We start from the raw sequence: 23,811 nt of genomic DNA, 5'->3' as shown, positions 1-23,811 counted from the left end.
ACCGGAGTTCCAAGTCCGACTCGAGTGGGTGAAAAAAAGCTGTCATACGGCTTCCGCTGCAGATTGCTTGCGCCTCCCTCGGGTGTTCACGTGCTCCCGCGCAAAGCACTATAGAACATCACGCCTCGATGTTCCTAAGACATCCGCCACCCCCAGGCGCTAGAACCGAGATAGTTAGTCAGTCCGTCGGCGCAATGACGATGATACTTGGATACTGGGACATCCGGGGGCTGGCGCACTCCATCAGGCTGCTCTTTGAATACACTGGGACTGCGTATGAAGACAAGCATTATGTCCCCGGACCAGCTCCAGATTACGACAGAAGCCAGTGGTTGAAGGAAAAGGAAACGCTGGGACTGGACTTCCCGAACCTTCCATACTTGATCGATGGGGATGTCAAACTCACTCAGAGCAACGCCATCCTTCGGTACATCGGACGCAAACACAATTTGTGTGGTGAAAGTGAGGCCGAAATTATCCGAGTGGATATTCTAGTGAGCCAAGTCATGGACTTCCGCATGGGACTGGTCACTATTGCATATAATCCGAACTTTGAGAGTCTAAAAGGCCCATATCTGGAGAAACTCCCTGAGAAACTAAAGCAGTTTTCCCAGTTCCTTGGAGAACGGAAGTGGTTTGCGGGAGAAAAGATCACCATTGCTGATTTCTTAATGTATGATGTTCTCGATCAGCATCGGATGTTGGAGCCCACTTGTCTTGATTCCTTCCCCAACCTGAAGGCCTTCATGCAGCAGTTTGAGGCCATAGAAAAGATTGACGCTTACATGAAAACGGGTCGCTTTATGAAAACTCCAATCAATTTCCGAAGTGCCAAATGGGGCAATGAGAAGTAGGACCAGCTTCACCAGATGGCAGAAAAGCCTTAGTAACCCAGCAAAATAAATCAGTTTAACGACTAATAAATCTACTAGAAAAAGTCAACAACAAAAAAAAAGTCAAAAAAAAAAAAAAAAAGAGCGGTGGCATGAGATCTGCGGCCAAGGCCGAAAATTGCACGTGCCGCCGAGTTCTGCACTACCTGTAGACGAGACAAAAGATGTTCCGGCAGGCCGAGGTAGAGTACATTTGCGTAATCCAACCTCGATCCAACCAGGGCTTGAACCGTTGTTTTCCTATGGGAAATGTAAAGGAGAGGGAGGAATTTCAGTTGTCCAACTTGATTCCAAGATTCTTAGCTACCGTGGAGTCAGTGGAAGGAGGATACATCCCCGCGGGCCATCAGGCCTTCCAACCGGGGTCACGGGGGCACCCAAAGAAGAGGAGCTCAGACTTGTCGGAGTTGCATTTCAGCTGATTAAGTTGAAACCAGGCAAATACCGCACCCAAGCAGTTCTTAATGCTCTCGCCATCAAAGTCCGTGTTCCTACCACTTGTGAAGAGAAGCTGGGTGTCATCAGCGTACGAGACAATCTGGGCGCCGAAAGACTCTGCCAGTGCCGCGAGAGGGGACATATAGATATTAAAGAGAGTGGGGCTCAAAATCGACCCCATGGGTACTCCCACCTCCAAAGGCGGCACTGCAGCAGAGTACGGGGGGCCCAGACTGTCTGTTGTCGGTTGGATAGACACGACTCAAACCATCTGAACACCGTTCCCCGAACACCAATCTCCAAGAGTCTTGATAGGAGGCGGTCATGGGGAACGGTGTCAAACGCCGCCGAGAGATCTAATAACACTAACAGTGCTTTCCCTCCATTATCTAGAACTTCCTTGATGGCCTCTGACACCTCCAACAGTGCCGATTCAGTGCTCAAGTTAGCCCTGAAACCGGACTGGGTGTAGTGCAAGATCGCATGTGACTCTACAAAGTCGGCCAAGACAGAATGCACGTGTTTTTCAGCCACCTTGGCCAGGACTGGAAGCAACGATATCGGCCGATAATTGGCATGGATACTGGGGTCCAGGGATGGCTTTTTTAAGAGGGGGAGAACCATCGCCTGTGTCCAAGCTAGCGGCACGATACCCGTTTCCAACGACCGATTTAAAATCGGATTGACAGTCGGGTTAACGACATGTGCCATTTTGGCTAGAAACTTAGCGGGGCATGGATCAAGTGGGGAGCAGGATATCATTTTAGACAGAACTTCCAGAGAGGATTCAAGCTCAATGGGGGGAAAAGTCACCAGAGTGGGCTCTCCATCGGCCGCTGTAGGAATACAGGGTCCTGGATTAAGCATACCCCCTACCGCGGCAGCTGGGAAAGTTTCCTGGATGCTAGTGATCTTATTCGCAAAGAAACTTGCCAGTTGGGACACAAAAGGTTCCGAGAAGGAGCACTTAGGCGTGATGGCAGCCGGAGAAGTAAATTCCTTCACCACCAGGAAGATTTCTTTGCTGGTGTTAATGGCCTCCTCAATTCTTCTGGCAAAGTAGGCTTTTTTCCCCAGATTGATTTCCCTATGGTAGGCCTTGATACTGTGCTTATTCGCCTCCTTCAGAGGCTCCAGATAACTTACTCTCCATGCTCTTTCGGCTTTCTTACATAGCCTACGGCTGGAATTAAACGCTGGGGTGAACCATGGAGCAGATGCGCGGGACGAGATCTTGAAGGACCGCTCGGGCGGCCCCAGCTCCTTCAAACAGCACGCAAGCCACATTTGAAAGAGATTAATATCTGCCTCTATGTCACCCGACAACATGCAGGGGTGATTCAACAGATATTATTCAATCATATCCGGTGACACTCTATGGAAAGCACAGGGTATCTGTGATGCTCGCCCTTTATCCCTAATGGTGGAGCCAGATTTGTGTATGGTGTCCTGCTGTATCAGGTGTAAATTAGTTATGATGCAAACAGGAAGCTGTTTATGCCTATCATTCTGGGAAACCTTCTTGGTTTGCATCCAACAATATTTCCATTTTGCATTATTCAGCACCATTTAGATGTCTGCTTCCCAGGCCTGTATGATGTGAGTGGAGCCATATTTTCTAGCTGCTGTGAACATTATGTATAATTCAGAAACCCATGTTGTGGAATCTGGGGATCTGATTACCCAGGTGAATGGTCTGAATTGCAGCTGTTCCTCAAAGAACCTTGATAGTGTATTAGTCTAATGTGAGAAAATTTCGCTCAACATACAATAGTTGTCAATCGGGCCCTGTATAAAGCCCTCGCCACTACGCCACTTGGTGAATGGGAGGAAGGGGTTTGAGCCAAGGGTATTGTGGGCAATAAGTACCTGAGTCCAAAGATTTGCTCAGTGCCCACCACCTGCGCCTTCAAATTTCAATGTGCAGAAAACCAAGGCATAGTCTTGATTACACCTCATGACTTTCTTCCACCCTCCTTATGCGCTCTACCTCTTTACCTCCTTCTTTAAGAGACAAACCTCACTGCTTTCCTACTTGTCACTGATTTTTATGTCTTTCTCTTGATGCTTCTTTCCCCTTTTTGTGTTTTTCTCTCTCTTGCTCTGGATCGAAGTCTTTTGAGGAAAATAGGTGTGGGCCCATACAAAAGGCACTAGTGACATAGTGAAAGATAGCAGTAATTACAGCATAGTGGTCCGCTCAGGCCCCGGGCTCCAATGACACTGTACCTGCTGCACTAATGCTTCACTCACGGAACGCAGTGTGTGTTGTTTCACTGTAGATTGTTTGCTATTGCATGATGACTTGCTCTCCAGAAGGCTGCAGCTTCCTTCATACCACTTGCCCTGTACCTCTTTCCTTCTTCTAGATGTAACTAGAGGAGCTTTAATTCATTCACTCAGTGCATCTACTCTCATTCCAGAAAGCAAACAGCTCCTGCAAGGTGGAGACATCGCTGTGAAACTTGGCCGCAGTGCCATGATATGTAAGGACGACAGCTGCTTTTGGCCCAAATCCAGTGATGGGACGGTTAACGTTCCCTACACTCTCAGGGGTTACAGTGAGTATCTGATGTGGTGGTGGAGGTTGCATCTCGAAGACGTAGTTAAACTGCTTTGTCCATCTGCCCTCATTTCTCGCTTCTTACAAACTCTCCATTCTTCTACAGGTGACAGCGAAGTTGCTAGCATCACTGATGCTATCTCAGAATTTGCAGGATTGACCTGCATCCGCTTTGTGGACCACACCTCGGAAACGGACTACCTCCAGATTGCACCAGGAGATGGGTAAAGACAGGACTTGCTTCTGGGTCACCCCCATGAATTCATCATCAGTTTGTAGCCTTTGCCTCTCTTGGGTGAGCCAGTGCACTCTGTCCTGTAGTCTAACATGGTTGCTATATGTTCTGTAAAATGAAGGTTCAATATTATCATCGATGGCGGTGGGTCCTTGGTCCAGCAGGCACCAGTGTGTGATCCTGGACATACACAATCAAACACTCTTCACAACAAACTCTTGTTATAGTGCAGTGTTTTTCACACGCCACAAGTCTCAAGTCACTGCTGTTCCACCCTCAAATTAATGTCCCATGTCTGCATCCTATCACTGCCCTTCGAAGAATTGATACACTGAATAGTCATTGACATAGGTCTGGAAAGCAGTGCAGATAGAAACAAGCCCTGGTTCCTAGGATAGATTTGCAGTGTCTGCAGGTCCAAAGCTAGGTTGGTGAGCTGTTAAGGAGTGATAGGTGAGGTGGTAGATATTGACACCACAGCTTATCCTATAGACACAGAGTTGGTCATCATGCCTCTGCTTGCTTTGGTGGACCCATAAGAAAACAAGTTACTTACCTGTAACTGTAGTTCTCCAGTATTGGAAGCTTTCATAGATTCACATGCCTGAATCCTTCCCCGTCGTCGAGACGGGAGTCTCCGGTACATAAAAAAGCAATGCTTAGTAGTATAACAAACTGAAAAGAGGCCTAGGCCCATTTCCCTTTTGTAACCCATAACCCTCGTTATGTAAAAGAGACCAAACTTATCCCTGAACTAATTAGAGCTCCCCACCCTCTAAAACCCTCCTTAGAGAACCTTCCGCTCCTCAGATTTTCGCACAGTTGTGCATAAAAACACTCTTAGTGCTAAATCCTAGGTGAGCCTTTCACCGGAGGAGGGTGGGTTGCATGTGAATCTATGAAAGCTTCCAATACTGGAGAACTAGTTACAGGTAAGTAACTTGTTTTCTTACTCCAGTATTGGAGCTTTCATAGATTCACATGCCTGAATCAGAATAGCGTGCAGTAGCATAAAGCACATTTTTCTTTTTTTCATATAGTCACTTAATACCGCATCATTCTGTACATAGTTACTTTAGAATTTAGCATATTAATATTGCAATCACTGTAACTAAACATAATAATAGAAAAAATGTGCATTTGTAAAAAAGACAAAAGGATGGAGGGGTGCCAAGAGGGCTCACCATTATTGGATAATGTTTCTCAGCACCGCTTCTCCCACCGCCACATCTGTCTCTGCAGCTTCTTCCAAGCAGTAGTGCCTGGTGAACGTGTGCGTAGAACTCCAGGTCGCTGCCCTGCAGATATCCTGGATCGGCGTTCCTGCAAATAACGCAGTGGAGGTGGACACTGCTCTCGTTGAATGAGCACGAATTTGTGCGTTCTGAGGTTTCCCAGCAGCTTGGTGACAACATACTATAGCACTGGAAATCCATCTGGCAATCCCACGTTTCGATAAAGGGAAGTCCTTCCTGGGTGCGGTGAAAGCGACAAAAAGCTGTGAAGACTTGCGAAAGTGTTTAGTCTCTTGCAAATAGAATTAAAAATCAGCAGTATATAGAGCGCCAGACAGGAGGCTACACAAAATCGACTCCAAGAGGTAAAGGAGGTCGTCAGGGGAAAGACAACACCTGACGACAATGACACCCTTCTAATTCCGGTTACACCGATCCCTCTGAGATCACATGTTCCCCTGGGTGGAAAGATTGCTCATTATTTTCTAAATTGCCAACAGATAACCACGGACCAATGGGTCCTCAACATTATTCAATTCGGCCACACTCTAGAATTTCTACAGAAACCCCCTGGTACGCCGCCGATACATCAGAAGGTCAAGCATTTACATCAAATGTGAGAGCAGATTCGGGCAATGCTCCAAAAGGGAGCAATAGAACCGGTACCGAACTCCCAGAGGGGAAGGGGGTTTTACTCCCTCTTTTTTCTCGTCAAGAAAAACATCCTTCAATGGCGGCCAATTCTGGACCTCCGATTCCTAAACACCTTTCAATGCAAGACATCCTTCTACTGTTGAACCCAGGAGACCATATGACCACACTAGACCTACAGGATGCGTACTTTCATATCCCCACCATCCTTCACACAGGCAGTACCTTCGGTTCATGGTAGCCGGAGAACATTACCAATTCAAGGTACTGCCCTTCGGCCTGAAATCAGCCCAAGAAATGCCTGGCTCCTGTGGCTGCGATTCTAAGAAGACAGAAAAACCAAGTATTTCCCTACCTCGACGACTGGCTAGACAAGGCACCATCGGCAGCGTTAGGCTGAGCATCAACAGAGGCTTGCGTGGAGTTGTTTGCCAGGCTAGGTCTGACTCTACACGAAGAAAAGTCATCCCTTCAACCAACAAAAACATCACTTTTTTTGAGGCAATACTGGATACAGAGAGAAACAAGGCGTTCCCCTCCAAAGAAAGGCAGCTAAAATTATTTCTCTCTTCCAAGACTTTACAAAAGGAAAGTGTCTTTCAGTACGCAAGTACAAGTCATTACAGGGAACAATGTCTTCTTGCATTCCCCTTGTACCTTACTGCAGGTTAGGAATGCGTCCGTTGCAAGAGCAACTAGATCTGCAATGGCGTCAAGCGGAGGTATCCTTCGAGGATGTTGTCCAAGTCACGCCCGTCATGGATCAAGCAGCAACATGGTGGACCCGAAAACGAAATGTTTTGCAGGGTCTTTTATTTCTCACAATTCCAGCCTCATTGATAGTGACAACAGATGTATCCCAAGAAGGATGGGGAGCGTACCTTCAAGACCTTCAAGTCAGCGGTCACTGGAAGTTGCACGAGCAACAACTACACATAAATTTACTAGAACTCAGAGCGGTCCGCTTCGCATTGCTAGCTTTCCTGCCAAGGATAAGAGGATCATCTGTGTTGATCAGAATGGACAACACAACTGCAATGCACTACTTAAACAAGCAGGGAGGAACAAGATCACTCTCCCTCTCTTAGGAAGCCCAGGACATATTGGAATGGGCGCTACAGCACAGGATATCCATAACAGCAGAACATCTCCCAGGGGATCAAAACATTAAGGCAGATACTCTCAGCAGGCTCAAATCGTCCTGCCAGGAGTGGGAGTTGGACCAAGGAGTTCTGAACTGCATTTTTCAAAGATGGGGAGAACCGACAGTAGACCTCTTTGCAACAGCGGAGAACAGGAAATGCCGGTTCTTCGCAAGCTGGCTTCCCCAACAGGGATCTTGGGGGAATGCGTTTTTGATGGCATGGTCAGGCGTCTTGGCCTACGCCTTTCCCCCAATTCCCCTGCTGCCGCGAGTACTTGTGAAGATCAAGAAAGAACCATGCAGACTAATCCTGATATCCCCATGGTGGCCCAGACAACACTGGTTCACGGAGCTTCTGCTGCTTTCGGAGGTCCATCCGATTCTCCTCCAACCAATGCCATCGCTTCTGACGATGTCCCAGGGACAAGTGCTCCATCCAGACCCGAGATCCTTTCGTTGGATGGCCTATCTCCTGAGCACTGTGAATTTCAGCATCGAAACATCTCAGAAGAATGTAAAGATATCCTCTCCAAGGTCAGGGCAGATAGTACGAACAAGACCTACAGAATGAAGTGGATGAGATTTTGTCTCTGGTGTCAAAGAAGGAACGTTTATCCTTTGAATTCAGCACCTCATGAAATATTCCATACATCTTAATTTTAGCTAAGTCGGGTTTGACTCACGCATCTATAAAAGTGCATTTAGCTGCAATATCAAGCTACGGAAGGACTGCTTCAGGACCATCCTTATGGTCGGCAAGAATTGTTAAACAATTCATGAAGGGATTATTCCGAGTTTTTCCTCCAATAAAGCCTCCTCCACCTCTTTTGCGTTTGATCATAGTCCTTTCAAAATTAATAAAGCAACCCTTAGAACCTCTACACAGGGCAGATCTCAAATTCCTATTGTGGAAGGTGGCGCTTCTCATCGCTCTAACTTCGGCCAGAAGAGTGGGGGAATTGCAGGCTCTCACAATTCAAGACCCTTTTCTGCAATTTAAAGAAGACAGGATGATTCTCTGAACTAATCCGAAATGTATCCCAAAAGTACCAACTGACTTTCATTTGAATGAGTCATTCGTTTTAAAACGCTTCTTTCCACAACTGACAACAGCAGCGGAAAGAGTTCTACATTCGCTGGACGTCCAGGGATGTCTCAAATTCTATGGCAGGACAGGAGGCTCAGATTATGCTTTCTCCATTTCTTTACTACAGACAGCAGCCAATAGGAATACAGTAAAGAAAAAACAGAAACTACAACACCCATGAACACCTGGGCTACCATAGAGACTGTATCCCTATATAAACCGGATAGAGGATATCACTTCCTCTTTCTTTGCGTAACAGTTAATCAGAAAAAAGTCAAAAGTCAACTCAAGTGAACCAGAGCCATCCAGCAGGAGACATCCCAAGTCCAAAGGAAGGCGAAACAGGTGAAGGAAATCCCAGGCACCAAGTAGTCGGAAGACGCAGCAAACAGCTACAAGTCTGGAAACCAACAGCGAAGGCCAAAGAACAGAATGGACTGCAGAAAATCTCACTTCTGATCAGATCCTGAAAGAAAAATTAGAGCCGTAACACACCATCCCAAAACCAAGGAACTCCAAGGAAGTAAGGGTAGGGAAGAGACATTGCAATAAAAGAAACCAGAACAATGTCATAACATATACAAGCATACAGTAAAATATGCAGATAAACCATATGGGTGGGATAATCCTCACCTCCGTGTCCTTAATAGAATTGAAAATTCTTGTCACGAATGTTTGCAAATTTTTAATTCTATGGCAGGACAGGAGGCTCAGATTATGCTTGTTCAAAGCTGCACCACCACAACAGAAGCAATATCAAAAATTGGCTTGAAATAAAATGTTTTGAAAACAGAATCGGAAGACCAATCAGCGGCCTTCATAATATCAGTCAAAGTCACTCCAACAGAAAAGGCTTTAGATGCCATGGCTCCCCGAGCAGAATGGGCTCCGAAAATGGAGACATCAATTCCAGCTTCAGACATAAGCCAACGCACCCAGCGCGCCAAGGTAACAGGCGCCACAGGCTTAAAGGGCTTTTGTAAAGCAATTAATAACTGACCAGACAAGTCCTGCCGAAAAGGAGCTGTACTCACCTCATAATCCTTTATGCATTGTACAACACATAATTTTGAATTCTGCGGAAAAGCAGGATACGTGACAGAGGAGGTATTACATTTAGTACGTCTAGAGATGATGAAAGTGACTCCGTCCGGAGAGAATGATCTACCCGCCAAGTCTAAGGCCCGAACATCCGAAACCCGCTTGCAGGATACCAAACATAAAAGCATTGTCAACTTTGCTGATAACTGTTTCCGGGACAAGGAAGCGTTAGCAGGCCAAGACTCCAGAAAACGTAAAACAATGGAGACATCCCAGAGAGTCACATACTTGGGACAAGGCGGATTTACCAGCCTGACACCCCGTAGAAGTTTAGAAATTAAGGGATGTTCCCCCACAGGTTTCCCATCAACCATGTCATGGCCCGCAGAAATCGCAGAGCGAAAAGAATTGACCGTCCTGTAAGCAAGACCTGAAGAGGCCAGAGAAGCGAGAAAATTCACCACTACAGTAACATCTGCTGAAGCGGGATCCAAATCCCGTTCAGAACACCAGTTACCCCATCGTCGCCAAGCGGAGACATAACGCTTGTGGGTATTGGGGGCCCAGGCCTCTCCGATAAATTTTGCAGCGTCTCCAGATAATCCCGTGACCTGCCAGCGTTCCCCGAAATCCGCCACGCGACCAACCGGAGCTGACCTGACAGAATGAGAGGATGAGGGTTGAGCAGGGGATCCAACAACAGGTTCTTTTTCTGAGGAAAAAGGAGCGGCGTCGAGCAACTCATCTCCATCAGAACCGGAAACCAAGCTTGAGCCCTCCAAAGAGGAGTTATCAGAATGATTTCTGACCGAAAGAGCTTTGTCCGAGCCAACAGCCGCGGAATCATCGCGAACGGGGGAAACGCATAACAGAGGTGGTGAGTCCAGTGCTGCAGAAAAGCATCCGTGGCCAGAGCCTCCGGATCCGGACGCCAACTGTAAAACTTGGGCAGTTGAGCATTGAGGCCGGAAGCGAACAGATCTATCAACGGACGACCCCAAATGCGGGAGAGACTCCGAAACACCCTGGGGTGAAGCCTCCAGTCGCTGAAATCCAGCAGATGGTGAGAATGCCAATCGGCCACCTGATTGTCGCGACCCTGGAGATACTCCGCAATAAGAGTGATCTTCCGCTGAAGGCAAAATGCCAGAAATCTTTGGCGATCTCCGCCAAGAGTCTCGATCTCGTCCCCCCTAGTTTGTTGACGTACCGAACCGCAGAAATGTTGTCCATGCGGAGAAGTATGCAACAATTCGTCGCTTGCGGGGCAAGACAACGCATCGCAAAGGAGCCCGCCAGGAGCTCCAGACAGTTGATATGAAGATCCAATTCCTCGCGAGACCAACGACCTCCCGTCGTCACCGACCCGCAACGGGCTCCCCAGCCCCGAAGACTGGCATCCGATTCCAGAACAACATCCGGGGTAGACCAGAAGAGGGCTTTCCCGTTCCAAGCTTCCATGTGTTGAAGCCACCATAGCATCTCCGATTTGGCCTCCTCCGAAAGAGGAACCAGATCGGAATAACTCAGTCCTTTCTGTAAATGTCTGATCTTGAGCTGTTGAAGGGCCCGGTAATGCAACGGACCCGGAAAAATTGCCTGAATGGAGGATGCCAGAAGGCCGACAATCCGAGCAATCGATCTCAACGACACACTCTGTTCGGACAAGAGTGATTTCAACTCCCTCTTGATGGACCTGATCTTCTGGGACGGCAGAAGGAGCTGACAAGAGATCGAATCCACCAGAAATCCCAAGAACTCGATCGACTGAGTGGGAAGCAAAAGAGATTTTTGAGGATTTACTAGAAATCCGAGAGATTGCAAAAGGTCCACCGTCCAATTCAAGTGCGTTTGCAACTGAATTGGACATTGCGCCATCAGAAGAATGTCGTCGAGGTAAATTATTAGACGAACACCGCGCGCCCTCAGAAATTCCACAACCGGCCGAAGAAGCTTCGTGAAGCACCAAGGTGCTGACGAGAGGCCGAATGGGAGTACCGTGTACTCGTACCAAATCCCCAACCACTGAAACTGGAGATACCTGCGATGTGGTTGAAACAGTGGGACCGACAAGTACGCGTCCTTCAAATCCAGGCGGACCATCCAGTCGCCCTCGCGAAGAAGATCCCTGAGTAGATGGATGCCTTCCATCTTGAAGTGGCGATAGACCACCCCGCCGTTGAAGTCCCGTAGATTGAGAACTAACCTTGCTCCGCCCCCTTTCTTCTGCACTAGGAAGACGTTGCTCACAAACCCCTGAGGATGGTGTGTTGTTCGAACTACAGCCCCTTTTGCGAGAAGAGATGTGATTTCCTCGGAGAGGATCTTTTGATCTTGATGGGAAAAATGAAGGGGAGTAGGAAGACGAGACTGACAGGGGGAGCTGTAAAACTCTATTCTGTAGCCCTGAACTGTTTGCAACACCCAAGCATCGCTGGAGATCATGCGCCAGTTCTCTAGAAAAAAACGCAGTCTGCCCCCCAGAACAACCTCCGAATAAGGAATTATTCTCACCTGAATTGGAGTACTCCTGTCTTCATTCCTTGATTTCTGCCATATCCTCCTTTATTGCCTTGCCCACGACCTTTACGGGAGGGGTAAAAATTAGCCTTTGAACCTGAGTTGAAGGACTGATTACCTCCCTGTTGGGACTGGTTGCCACGCTGCTGGCCAGAACCTCGGCCGAACGAACGTCCCCTAGAATGTCCGGCTCGCCCAAAAACAGGGCGGAAAGCTCTACGAAGAGAATTCTTCGCCTTATCCAGGCCACTGAAAGTTGCTACGAACTTTGTCAGCTCTTTAAGAAAAGGCTGTCCGAACAGCAGACCCTGAGCCAAATGACCCGATTCCGAAGAGGCCAATTCTGTCAACTTCGGATCCATCTTTAAAAGAATGGACCACCGACGCTCCGTGGACAGAGCACAATTGGCGTTTCCCAACATGCATACTGCTCGCTGAGCCCAACCAATTAAATCATCAGGGTCAATAGAAGAATTAGACTCTTTTGCGAGATACCCCAGATCCAGCAATTTGGTCAGAGGACCAAGCAAATCCAGAAGCTTATCCTGGCATATACGCCAGGAACGGTCAATACCCTTAGAGGGATCTTTGGTAAACTTTTTGAGGTAAGTCAGAATTGTGGGATCCACCTCCGGAGTACAAGCTAGCTTGTCAGCCAAATCTGGCCGGGGACATTCTGAGCGCAGACGAGTGCGCACCTCCTGATCAAATGGTTCTCTGATATGATCCTGAACATATTCAGCAACTTCAACGGAAGGAAGCCAAGATTTAGAGTTAGGGTGGACAATGTCCGCCGGTTCAAAAGTCAACACTTGAGGTCTGGACGGAGCGTCTACATAGTGCTCCTTTCGGGCTTTTTTGGCCGGGGGAGGCGCATAAGGGTCAGAAGAAGAAGAAGAGGAATCACCCGTGTCATCAGGAGTATGAGACGCCTTAGAAGACTTTTTAGAAATACTGGTCGATTGCAGAGTTTTTGCCAAATTTGAAAAATCTTGAGTATGTGGATTCTTTGGTGATTTACTGGTTTTCTTCGATGAGGTGAAAGGAAGCCAACCTTGCTGGGTGGCATAATCCGTCAAATGACGCTTGAGAGGTCCTATAGCGCGAACCAGCGCCGTTTTAACAGATTGTTGCACCCCCTGGTCAAGGGCGGTCACCAAATGTCCTCAAAGGACATTGTCGACCTCATAATAGTCGTCCTCCTCTTCACCATACTCAGCCATGGTGAAATAAGCACAAAAAAACAATAAAGAATAGTAAATATTCTCTGAAAGCCCACAGAGGAGAACGCAAGTGCCCAAAATATAATGCAACCACACAGGGGGAGTGACAGAAAAACCCCAAGCAAGCCCTGAATCAAGTAAATAAGGAATAAAATGTGGAGGCAACCGGCTTGCAAAAGAATATGCCACTCTAGGCCAAAAGCCTCTACAAATTTTCCAACCCCCACTCTAAACTGGGCAGGGGCGTCAGTTTGGGGCTCCCTGGCAGGCTGTGGGCGAAAGGCTTCTCCAAAGCGCTGCCTCAGGCGTGTCTGTCACCGCACTACAAGCGGAGCGTCATAGAGGGCTTCTGCGCATGCGCAGAAGCCCGCCTGCACACAATCAGGAAGGAGCGTCGCGCGACTGAAGTGCGCGACCTCCAGAGCCCCGTTCCCACTCCACAATCAGCAAAACACGGGCACAGAGCGCCCGAGTATAATGAGAGGCGACCCGCGCTCTCAGAACCAGAAGTGCCGCAAACCGGAGCGGCGGAACAGAAGAGGAAAACAGTACCGGCAATGTAATAAATACAGGTGAGCGCCGAACGAGCGCAAGTGAAAAAACAGTGACAAAGCGAGCAATGAAGCAAGCGCTAAAACGGTACAGTCATCAAATGCCATAAACAAAGCACACATGAAGCATGAAATAGACAGAAAACTTAACTCGGCTGCGAAGCAGCAAAGAAAGAGGAAGTGATATCCTCTATCCGGTTTATATAGGGATACAGTCTCTATGGTAGCCCAGGTGTTCATGGGTGTTGTAGTTTCTGTTTTTTCTTTACTGTATTCCTATTGGCTGCTGTCTGTAGTAAAGAAATGGAGAAAGCATAATCTGAGCCTCCTGTCCTGCCATAGAATTTGAGACATCCCTGGATGTCCAGCGAATGTAGAACTCTTTCCGCTGCTGTTGTCAGTTGTGGAAAGAAGCGTTTTAAAACGAATGACTCATTCAAATGAAAGTCAGTTGGTACTTTTGGGATACATTTCGGATTAGTTCAGAGAATCATCCTGTCTTCTTTAAATTGCAGAAAAGGGTCTTGAATTGTGAGAGCCTGCAATTCCCCCACTCTTCTGGCCGAAGTTAGAGCGATGAGAAGCGCCACCTTCCACAATAGGAATTTGAGATCTGCCCTGTGTAGAGGTTCTAAGGGTTGCTTTATTAATTTTGAAAGGACTATGATCAAACGCAAAAGAGGTGGAGGAGGCTTTATTGGAGGAAAAACTCGGAATAATCCCTTCATGAATTGTTTAACAATTCTTGCCGACCATAAGGATGGTCCTGAAGCAGTCCTTCCGTAGCTTGATATTGCAGCTAAATGCACTTTTATAGATGCGTGAGTCAAACCCGACTTAGCTAAAATTAAGATGTATGGAATATTTCATGAGGTGCTGAATTCAAAGGATAAACGTTCCTTCTTTGACACCAGAGACAAAATCTCATCCACTTCATTCTGTAGGTCTTGTTCGTACTATCTGCCCTGACCTTGGAGAGGATATCTTTACATTCTTCTGAGATGTTTCGATGCTGAAATTCACAGTGCTCAGGAGATAGGCCATCCAACGAAAGGATCTCGGGTCTGGATGGAGCACTTGTCCCTGGGACATCGTCAGAAGCGATGGCATTGGTTGGAGGAGAATCGGATGGACCTCCGAAAGCAGCAGAAGCTCCGTGAACCAGTGTTGTCTGGGCCACCATGGGGATATCAGGATTAGTCTGCACGGTTCTTTCTTGATCTTCACAAGTACTCGCGGCAGCAGGGGAATTGGGGGAAAGGCGTAGGCCAAGACGCCTGACCATGCCATCAAAAACGCATTCCCCCAAGATCCCCGTTGGGGAAGCCAGCTTGCGAAGAACCGGCATTTCCTGTTCTCCGCTGTTGCAAAGAGGTCTACTGTCGGTTCTCCCCATCTTTGAAAAATGCTGTTCAGAACTCCTTGGTCCAACTCCCACTCCTGGCAGGACGATTTGAGCCTGCTGAGAGTATCTGCCTTGATGTTTTGATCCCCTGGGAGATGTTCTGCTGTTATGGATATCCTGTGCTGTAGCGCCCATTCCAATATGTCCTGGGCTTCCTAAGAGAGGGAGAGTGATCTTGTTCCTCCCTGCTTGTTTAAGTAGTGCATTGCAGTTGTGTTGTCCATTCTGATCAACACAGATGATCCTCTTATCCTTGGCAGGAAAGCTAGCAATGTGAAGCGGACCGCTCTGAGTTCTAGTAAATTTATGTGTAGTTGTTGCTCGTGCAACTTCCAGTGACCGCTGACTTGAAGGTCTTGAAGGTACGCTCCCCATCCTTCTTGGGATACATCTGTTGTCACTATCAATGAGGCTGGAATTGTGAGAAATAAAAGACCCTGCAAAACATTTCGTTTTCGGGTCCACCATGTTGCTGCTTGATCCATGACGGGCGTGACTTGGACAACATCCTCGAAGGATACCTCTGCTTGACGCCATTGCAGATCTAGTTGCTCTTGCAACGGACGCATTCCTAACCTGCAGTAAGGTACAAGGGGAATGCAAGAAGACATTGTTCCCTGTAATGACTTGTACTTGCAAACTGAAAGACACTTTCCTTTTGTAAAGTCTTGGAAGAGAGAAATAATTTTTAGCTGCCTTTCTTTGGAGGGGAACGCCTTGTTTCTCTCTGTATCCAGTATTGCCTCAAAAAAAGTGATGTTTTTGTTGGTTGAAGGGATGACTTTTCTTCGTGTAGAGTCAGACCTAGCCTGGCAAACAACTCCACGCAAGCCTCTGTTGATGCTCAGCCTAACGCTGCCGATGGTGCCTTGTCTAGCCAGTCGTCGAGGTAGGGAAATACTTGGTTTTTCTGTCTTCTTAGAATCGCAGCCACAGGAGCCAGGCATTTCTTGGGCTGATTTCAGGCCGAAGGGCAGTACCTTGAATTGGTAATGTTCTCCGGCTACCATGAACCGAAGGTACTGCCTGTGTGAAGGATGGTGGGGATATGAAAGTACGCATCCTGTAGGTCTAGTGTGGTCATATGGTCCCCTGGGTTCAACAGTAGAAGGATGTCTTGCATTGAAACCATCCTGTAAGATTGCTTTTTGAGATAGGTGTTTAGGAATCGGAGGTCCAGAATTGGCCGCCATTGAAGGATGTTTTTCTTGACGAGAAAAAAGAGGGAGTAAAACCCCCTTCCCCTCTGGGAGTTCGGAACCGGTTCTATTGCTCCCTTTTGGAGCATTGCCCGAATCTGCTCTCACATTTGATGTAAATGCTTGACCTTCTGATGTATCGGCGGCGTACCAGGGGGTTTCTGTAGAAATTCTAGAGTGTGGCCGAATTGAATAATGTTGAGGACCCATTGGTCCGTGGTTATCTGTTGGCAATTTTGAAAATAATGAGCAATCTTTCCACCCAGGGGAACATGTGATCTCAGAGGGATCGGTGTAGCCGGAATTAGAAGGGTGTTATTGTCGTCAGGTGTTGTCTTTCCCCTGACGACCTCCTTTACCTCTTGGAGTCGATTTTGTGTAGCCTCCTATCTGGCGCTCTATATACAGCTGATGGTAGGGCTGAGATGAGGTGGAGTAAGAGGAATATCGACCCTGTTGGTATCCTCCCTTTTAAGATGATTGACCTCTACCTCTAGAGTCTCAAAAAGGAGCTTTCCTGTATTGTAGAGTTCCCAATGACTTAGCCGTATCTGTATCTTTTTTGATACTCTGCAGTGCATCATCTATATGCTTGCCAAATAGATCTTCACCGTTGAAAGGAAGGTCCAAGATTTTATTCTGGACTTCCAGTCTAAATGCTGTTGCCCTCAACCATCCTTGCCTGCTTAGTACCACAGCTCCTCCCAGAGATCTGATTGCCGTGGTTGCTATGTCCATAGCGCAATCTATGAGTTTGGCCGAAGTCCTCTCCCCTTCTTGCAGAATTTTTCAGGCTTCTTGTCTCTCCGTCTCTGGTATATGGTCTATGTATGGTGAAAGGTCGCACTACATTTGCCTATCGTACCTCCCTAAAATGGCCAGGGCATTTGCAGCTTTCACTAACAGAGCTGACATAGAGAAAAATCTCTTCCCTGCATTGTCCAGCCTTCTACCCTCCCTGTCCGGAGGTGCCATAATAGGAGCTGATGGATTTTTTGATTTTTGCTGAGCTGCTTGGGTAATTGCTGAGTCCGGCTTAGGATGACCTAAAAGACAAGCTGGAGCATCTGAAGGAGCCTTATATTTGTTGTCCAACCTGGCGAACACTGGAGTCACTGTAGCTGGTACATCCATGACCTTCAGGCCTTCCTCCCTAAGATGACTTACAATCGGTAAGGATCAAACTGTCATACGATAGGGTTCCTTGAAGTCATACAAGAAACATTCCGCCTTATCCTCTGCCATGGTAAGTGCGAATCTTTTAGTGGCTCTCTCCATTAAATTATGAAACCCACTTATGTCCTCCGGTGGAGAATCAACGTGTGGAGTGGTGTGGCTCACTGGTTAGAGGCGGCAGACCTGGGAGCAGAGGACGGCCTGGGACCAGGGTTCAATTCCCGACGCGGCAGGGTCTTGGACAAGGGTCAACGGACTCAATAATTCTCGCCTCGGTGCCTACTCTAACTAGGGATCACACTCGGCAACTCTGGGCATTAGCTTGCCTCCTCTCCACAACGGCCCCCCACATACGCCGGGGATGCCTGGTTTCACCTTGGAGATACCCAGAAGGGACCATCTCACAGGGAAAGCCAGGACGGGTTCCCCAGCGGTCAACAGCGCAGAGATACTCCTTCGGGAGTCGATTCTAGCGCTTTAGAAACCCACAATCAATCAATCAATCAATCAACGGGCTTCGGAGACGGAGAAGAAGGTGACGGAATGAGATAATCGTCCCACTCTCTGCTAGGGTCCGTGATCTCTCCTTCTTCCTCTTCATCTGTGGTCCTTGGGTCTTGACCAGATCTCCGTGGTGGAGATCTTGGGAGGGGTTCCGGTAAGATATCCCGCTTAAACACTGGTTTTACTTGGTATAGAGCGTGGTTGAGGCTTAGCCTCGGGAATTTCCCTTGAGGCTTGAGGTACAGGATATCTCCTCCTATAATCCTCTAACATGAATTGTAGATCTTTTAACAAGGAAGATGGTACACTCGTCATCTCTTCCTGCTGTTCCTGGCGGTATTGCGGCTGAGGACGCTCTTGATCTTCATAATCATCTGAATCCTCCTCTTGGTACTTCACCTGCAACTGAGACGGGCTACTAGCATAACCAAAAGGGCCGCCATCATATCATCTTCATCCCCTTCCGAATCCTCTTCCTCCAGAAGGTGAGATGGTACCAGAGGCGACACCTTACTTGGAGAGGTAAGTTCTGGCGTAATTGTCCTTTTCCTGGCCAAAAACCTCTTTTCTGGGGTTTTTTCCCTCGTCGACGAGCCCGTCGAGGAGATCGCCGTCGAAACCGCAGACGATATCATCGTCGTCGACGTTGCCATTACCATCGTCATTGTTGCCGTCGACGATCAAGTCATCACTGCCGTCGACGACGATCCCGTCGACGACATGGTTGTATTCGTAGCCATCGACGCCATTGTCATCGAAGCTGTTGTCGCCGATCTCTGTGATGACACTGTCGTCGATGGCGATAAAGCTCTTGAAACAGCTTTTAACTCAGGTTTCTTCGATGAGGACGTTATTTTCCTCGTCGATGACGCAGATTTCTCCACGACGACACCCAGCTGATCCTCTCCCTGACCAACGACCCCGCCGCCGCCAGAGCCAACCTGCACGAAGGGATGAGAGATGTAGCTGAGTGGATGACGACCAGCCGCCTAAAACTGAACTCGGACAAGACGGAGGTCCTCATCCTGGGCTCCTCGCCCTCCGCCTGGGACGACTCCTGGTGGCCCCCCGCCCTGGGCAACGCACCCAGACCGACGGACCACGCACGCAACCTGGGCTTCATCCTGGACTCCTCCCTCTCCATGACCAGACAAGTCAACGCCGTCTCCTCGTCATGCTTCAACATCCTACGCATGCTACGGAAGATCTTCTGGTGGATCCCCACCGAGACCAGGAAGACTGTCACCCAGGCCCTCGTCACCAGCCGACTGGACTACGGCAACGCCCTCTACGCCGGAACCACCGCCAAGCTCCAGAAGAGACTCCAGCGGATCCAGAACGCCTCAGCCAGACTCATCCTCGACATCCCACGAAACAGCCACATCTCCGGACATCTGAAAGACCTGCACTGGCTCCCCGTCAACAAAAGAATCACCTTCCGTCTCCTCACCCACGCACACAAAGCCCTACACGACCAAGGCCCGAGCTACCTCAACAACCGAATCAACTTCTACGCTCCCAAGCGCCACCTCAGATCAACCAGCCACGCCCTCGCCGCCGTCCCCCGCATCCGAAGAGCGACAACAGGAGGAAGGTCCTTCTCCTACCTGGCCGCCAAGACCTGGAACTCCCGACCGACCGACCTGCGCCTGACCCAAGACCACCTTTCCTTCAGGAAGAAGCTCAAGACCTGGCTGTTCGAGCAGTAGCGGCACCCCCCCCCCCCCCCCTAGCGCCTTGAGACCCTACGGGTGAGTAGTGCGCTCTATAAATGTCTTGATTGATTGATTGATTGACTTTCTCCTCAGATGGTGTAGAGGATGGGTTCTTAACAGAAATCTTGACCTTAGAGAGAGATTTTGAGGGCTCTGAACTAGTTTTCTTGGTGTGTTTAACCCCCGAAGCATGACCCTTCTTCTTCTCTTTGCCTGAAGGAGATTTTGAGGGACTATGCTCTGAAGACCCTGGGGCGGTCTTTTGAAGTGACTTCTCAGGTCTTTCCCCTGAGGTATGAGCCTGAGGAGATTTGCTCCTTTTCTGAGATCTCCTGAAAGAAGAGGACTCCTCCTCACTGTCACTGGCGAAGATCTCCTTCCTAGCTTTCACCTTTTAAAGCCAGAGTAGAAGCCTTCCTTCACGGTCCCTCAAAGTTTTATTAGAAAAGGTATGACATACCTTTCAATTCTTTGCCCGATGGTCTGGATAAAGGCAGTAGATGCAGTCCTCATGAGGGTCGTCTCTATAGAGCATTTTCTTAGAGCAAGTGGCACAAGCCCTAAATAATCCTTTTTTCTCCTTGTCAGCCATGGTAGTAGAAGGAGAAATAGTCTGAAGTTTATTTATTTATTTGGGGGATTTATTGAGCGCGCAAATACCCATGGGTGTCTTGGCGAAGTGTTCCAAATAATTAAATCTGGAGAAGGAAAAAAAAGTCAGGGTCCAATATCAATTGACTATACTGAAGAGTTTGAGCAGAGCTCAAAGGAGACTCCCTAGCACAACGTGCGGTAGAAAGTCCGTGGAGCAGAAGGTTTTCTCAGGAGGGTTCTGGAGGGTTCGGAGCTCTGATTAGTTCAGGGAAAAGTCTGGTCTCTTTTACATAACCAGGGTTATGGGTTGCAAAAGGGAAATGGGCCTCTTTTCAGTTTACTATACTACTAGCATTGCTTTTTTATGTACCGGAGACTCCCGTAACGACGACAGGGAAGGATTCAGGCATGTGAATCTATGAAAGCTTATATAACACACAAATTGGGGAGGGCCTGAGGGACATTTAGAGACCTGCATAGGTTGTATCCCCCTGTACCAATATATGAACAACCTAACAAACCTATGGGTCTATCATCTGAGAATCTAATCAGGAATACATATTATGTCTCAGCAACACATTGGTATGCTGAAAGGAAATCAGAGACAAGGATTCTGACTCAAGGCGTCATACAGAAGATGGTTAACCCTGTGTTAGCAAAGTGAATAACTATATTTGGATTCCCATCAATATCATGTGTGATCAATATTCTCATATGGTCCTCCGTCCTGGGTCTTGTGTCTCTAGATCACCGAGACAGCTGTAGTACCCTCCACGGACTCATAGTTCACATGTGCCAACACTTGGACAACCATAAGAATCTGATCTGACGGGTAAGTGCAGTGCAGAAAAGAAAAGTGCATGAAATTTTAAAATAGGATAGAGAATCTCATTATAATATTTTTATTCAGCCAAGACCTCTTCCTAACTAAAAACCAAGAACAGCGCAAAATATTACTACTGCAGTTTAACAAATATCTGCATAGGGGCCAACATGTTTCAGCAATCTATGAGAGCTTCCAATACAGGAGAACTACTGTTACAGGTAAGTAACTTGTTTTCTTATGGGTCCACCAAAGCAAGCAGAGGCATGATGACAAACCCTGTGTCTTTAGGATAAGCTGTGGTGTAACTCTGGAGTAACTAGCTTAGATTGATGCTTCTTGATATATATATATATCAAAGAGAATAGGTAGTCACAGGTAATTCTAAAAAGAAAAAGACACGGACTCCTGCGCACTTGAGTGTGTATTCTTGAAAAAAGTATAGAGGGCATATTTATGGGCCCCTTTGCATCGTACTTGCCCCATGCAGTGTGGTGCAGGAGAGATGCAATATAAAAATGAAGTTTATGATGCTATGCAATGTTACCTTGCGTGGCCCTGGGTGACTTCATACATCTTACGTAATGTAATGCAGAACAAATTGCTGTGCTGCATTACTGTGTGCGAGGGAGGCGTTACCATGGGCATTGCAAGGGTGTTCCCACACAACGTCCATGGATTTTAAAGCATTCACACTTTTTACTAGAAGTTGTAAACCCAGGAATGCGCCGAAAATCCATGCCTCTCCAGCTTAGGCGTAACAAGGAGAAATATGTTTATATGCATTCTCATCACACATAGAAAGAGGAAAAAACCTCATGGGATTGTTTTTGTTGAAAAAGGTACGCCTTTCTTCCAAAAGCAATCCTCCTTAAAAAACAGACACCCTTGCACCACGGTGCAAGGGTTGCTGTGTTGGTGCCAGGCACCCAAAAGGGCGCGAGTGCCAGAGAAAAGGTGGGAATGTGCTCTATTAAATTAAATACTATGCCTTCCTGCCCTTTCCCCGTCAGTCAGTGCTGCACAGCAAGGTGACCTTCTGCACTGCACTGCGTGTCTTGAACATAAATATTGCCCTACAGCCATAGGTTTACACGCAGAGGAAAGCAGTGTTGCATTTCCATACATAGCATTCCATGAATGCAAGATCAGCAGCCACATGGAAGTTAAAAGCTGCAGCAGGGCCTTCTGACTTGTACACATCCAAGAGGAAGGTGGCCACACTCAGCTCCACCCACATCTGCAAGGACCATACAGGTCCACTAGGATCCATGTCCACAAAGTGTCCCGGGGGCTGCTGGACAGCTTTGGCTTTTGTTCACAGTCAGGTCCACTGACAGTCTTTGTCAGTACAGTGAATCTTTGCAAGTTCAAGCTGCGAGCCAATTAGGTGGGGGTCAGAGTTCAACTACTCTGAGAGGAGTCTGGAAAGGGCATCCTCTCACACTGCATTGTATAGGTCGCTGTTTAGGGCAGATGTGGGGGGCTACTACACTTTACATGTGGCTGCTCTAGTGGGAAACTTTGTGATTTCTCTTCAGTCTCTGAAATATAGAGCAGCAGAGGAAGAAGAAGTGGAAGTTGGGGATGGAGTCCTCTGTGTACGAATGTTAGGTTCAATCTTAAAACTAAGATTCTTAAAATATAAATATTTGTGGACGGCTATGGGTCACCCTACCTATAGCTGCCCAAGTGGTGTTTGTGAAATATTTACTGGGCTCACGCATTCCAATGATCAGTCATCATTATAACAAGTTATTTCGATAATGTTCACACACTTAAAAAGTTTCAAGCTTTAGCCCCTTGACTTACTTTACACAGCGAGACCAATAGATTGGTACTCTGCGAAGAACTGTGCCCCCCAAAATGAAGAGACAGCACCCACATAAGCCAGATTATGCACAGAGAAGGCAAAGATACAGGATGCTGAGGCTAATGGAGAGATGATTGCCTCATGTCAGAGTATGCCAAAGGGGGGCCCTAAGGAACCCCATAGCGTGCCAAATAAACAAAAAGGCAGGGGATATTTTTGGGCAAAAGAAAAAAGTAGGAGAAATTGCACAACTGTTGTGGTGGGTCTGAATTCATCCTTCTTCTGATACTGTTGTCTCAGGTGTATCTAGTATTCTGTGTTGCTGAGGCTGCACTCAATGAGGTAACTGTTTTCAGGTTTCAAGTGTTCTCAGAACTGTCTCTCTTTAACTCCATTTCTCTCCCAGCTGCTGGTCTTTCATGGGAAGGACAGGCGGACCCCAGCCATTATCATTGATAGGTGGTTGCCTATCGAGAGGTAGCATCCAGCATGAGCTCAACCATGCCTTGGGCTTTCACCATGAGCAGAGCCGCAGTGACCGCGATGAGTACGTGAGGATCATGACAGAGAATATTTCAGATGGTAAAGTAACCCTCCACTTTGACCAATCACTGCTACTGACCAGAGAGAACTGTTTTCTGTTGTTGATTGAATCATGTTATTAACAATGATTTGCAGTTAGAGAGTGATGCAAGGATCACAAACAGCCAACAAAGTAGAAGGTGAGGCTGGGGCACTTGCTCTTATCAGGAGCCTTCGTGCTCTATCTGCCTCCCAAACACATAGTACAATTCTCCTACATTAAGAAATTATGACATTATTGGCCTAAATCACGTGGAGTTCAATGACTGTAAAGAAGACTGCTTAGTGCATGGCATAGCAGAATGGGGAGGTGTAGGTTGCACTCTATTATCTAAGAAACCCACCCAAGAATCAGTGTCCTTTGCACCCAGTGTGGGTCTTGTGCATTTACTGATGTGCAAATATCCGAAACCAGGGCC

General features: G+C 47.6%; 1 protein-coding gene and 1 pseudogene across 1 annotated transcript in view; both read left to right on the top strand.

Annotated features, from left to right (window-relative positions):
• Positions 1 to 23,811, top strand: part of LOC144826406 (embryonic protein UVS.2-like) — a 146,805-nt gene that overhangs the window by 49,791 nt on the left and 73,203 nt on the right. Inside the window, exons 4-6 of the mRNA XM_078684718.1 lie at positions 3,755 to 3,892; positions 4,001 to 4,118; positions 23,217 to 23,392. Of these exons, the coding sequence (XP_078540844.1) occupies positions 3,755 to 3,892; positions 4,001 to 4,118; positions 23,217 to 23,392 (432 nt within the window). The remainder of the gene's footprint in view (positions 1 to 3,754; positions 3,893 to 4,000; positions 4,119 to 23,216; positions 23,393 to 23,811) is intronic.
• Positions 107 to 936, top strand: LOC144826367 (glutathione S-transferase Mu 1 pseudogene; annotated as a pseudogene).

This window comes from Lissotriton helveticus, chromosome 3_2 (assembly GCF_964261635.1).
Source record: "Lissotriton helveticus chromosome 3_2, aLisHel1.1, whole genome shotgun sequence".
NCBI lineage: Eukaryota > Metazoa > Chordata > Amphibia > Caudata > Salamandridae > Lissotriton > Lissotriton helveticus.
Note: the sequence above shows the minus strand (reverse complement) of the source record. Positions and strands in the feature narration are given on the sequence as shown.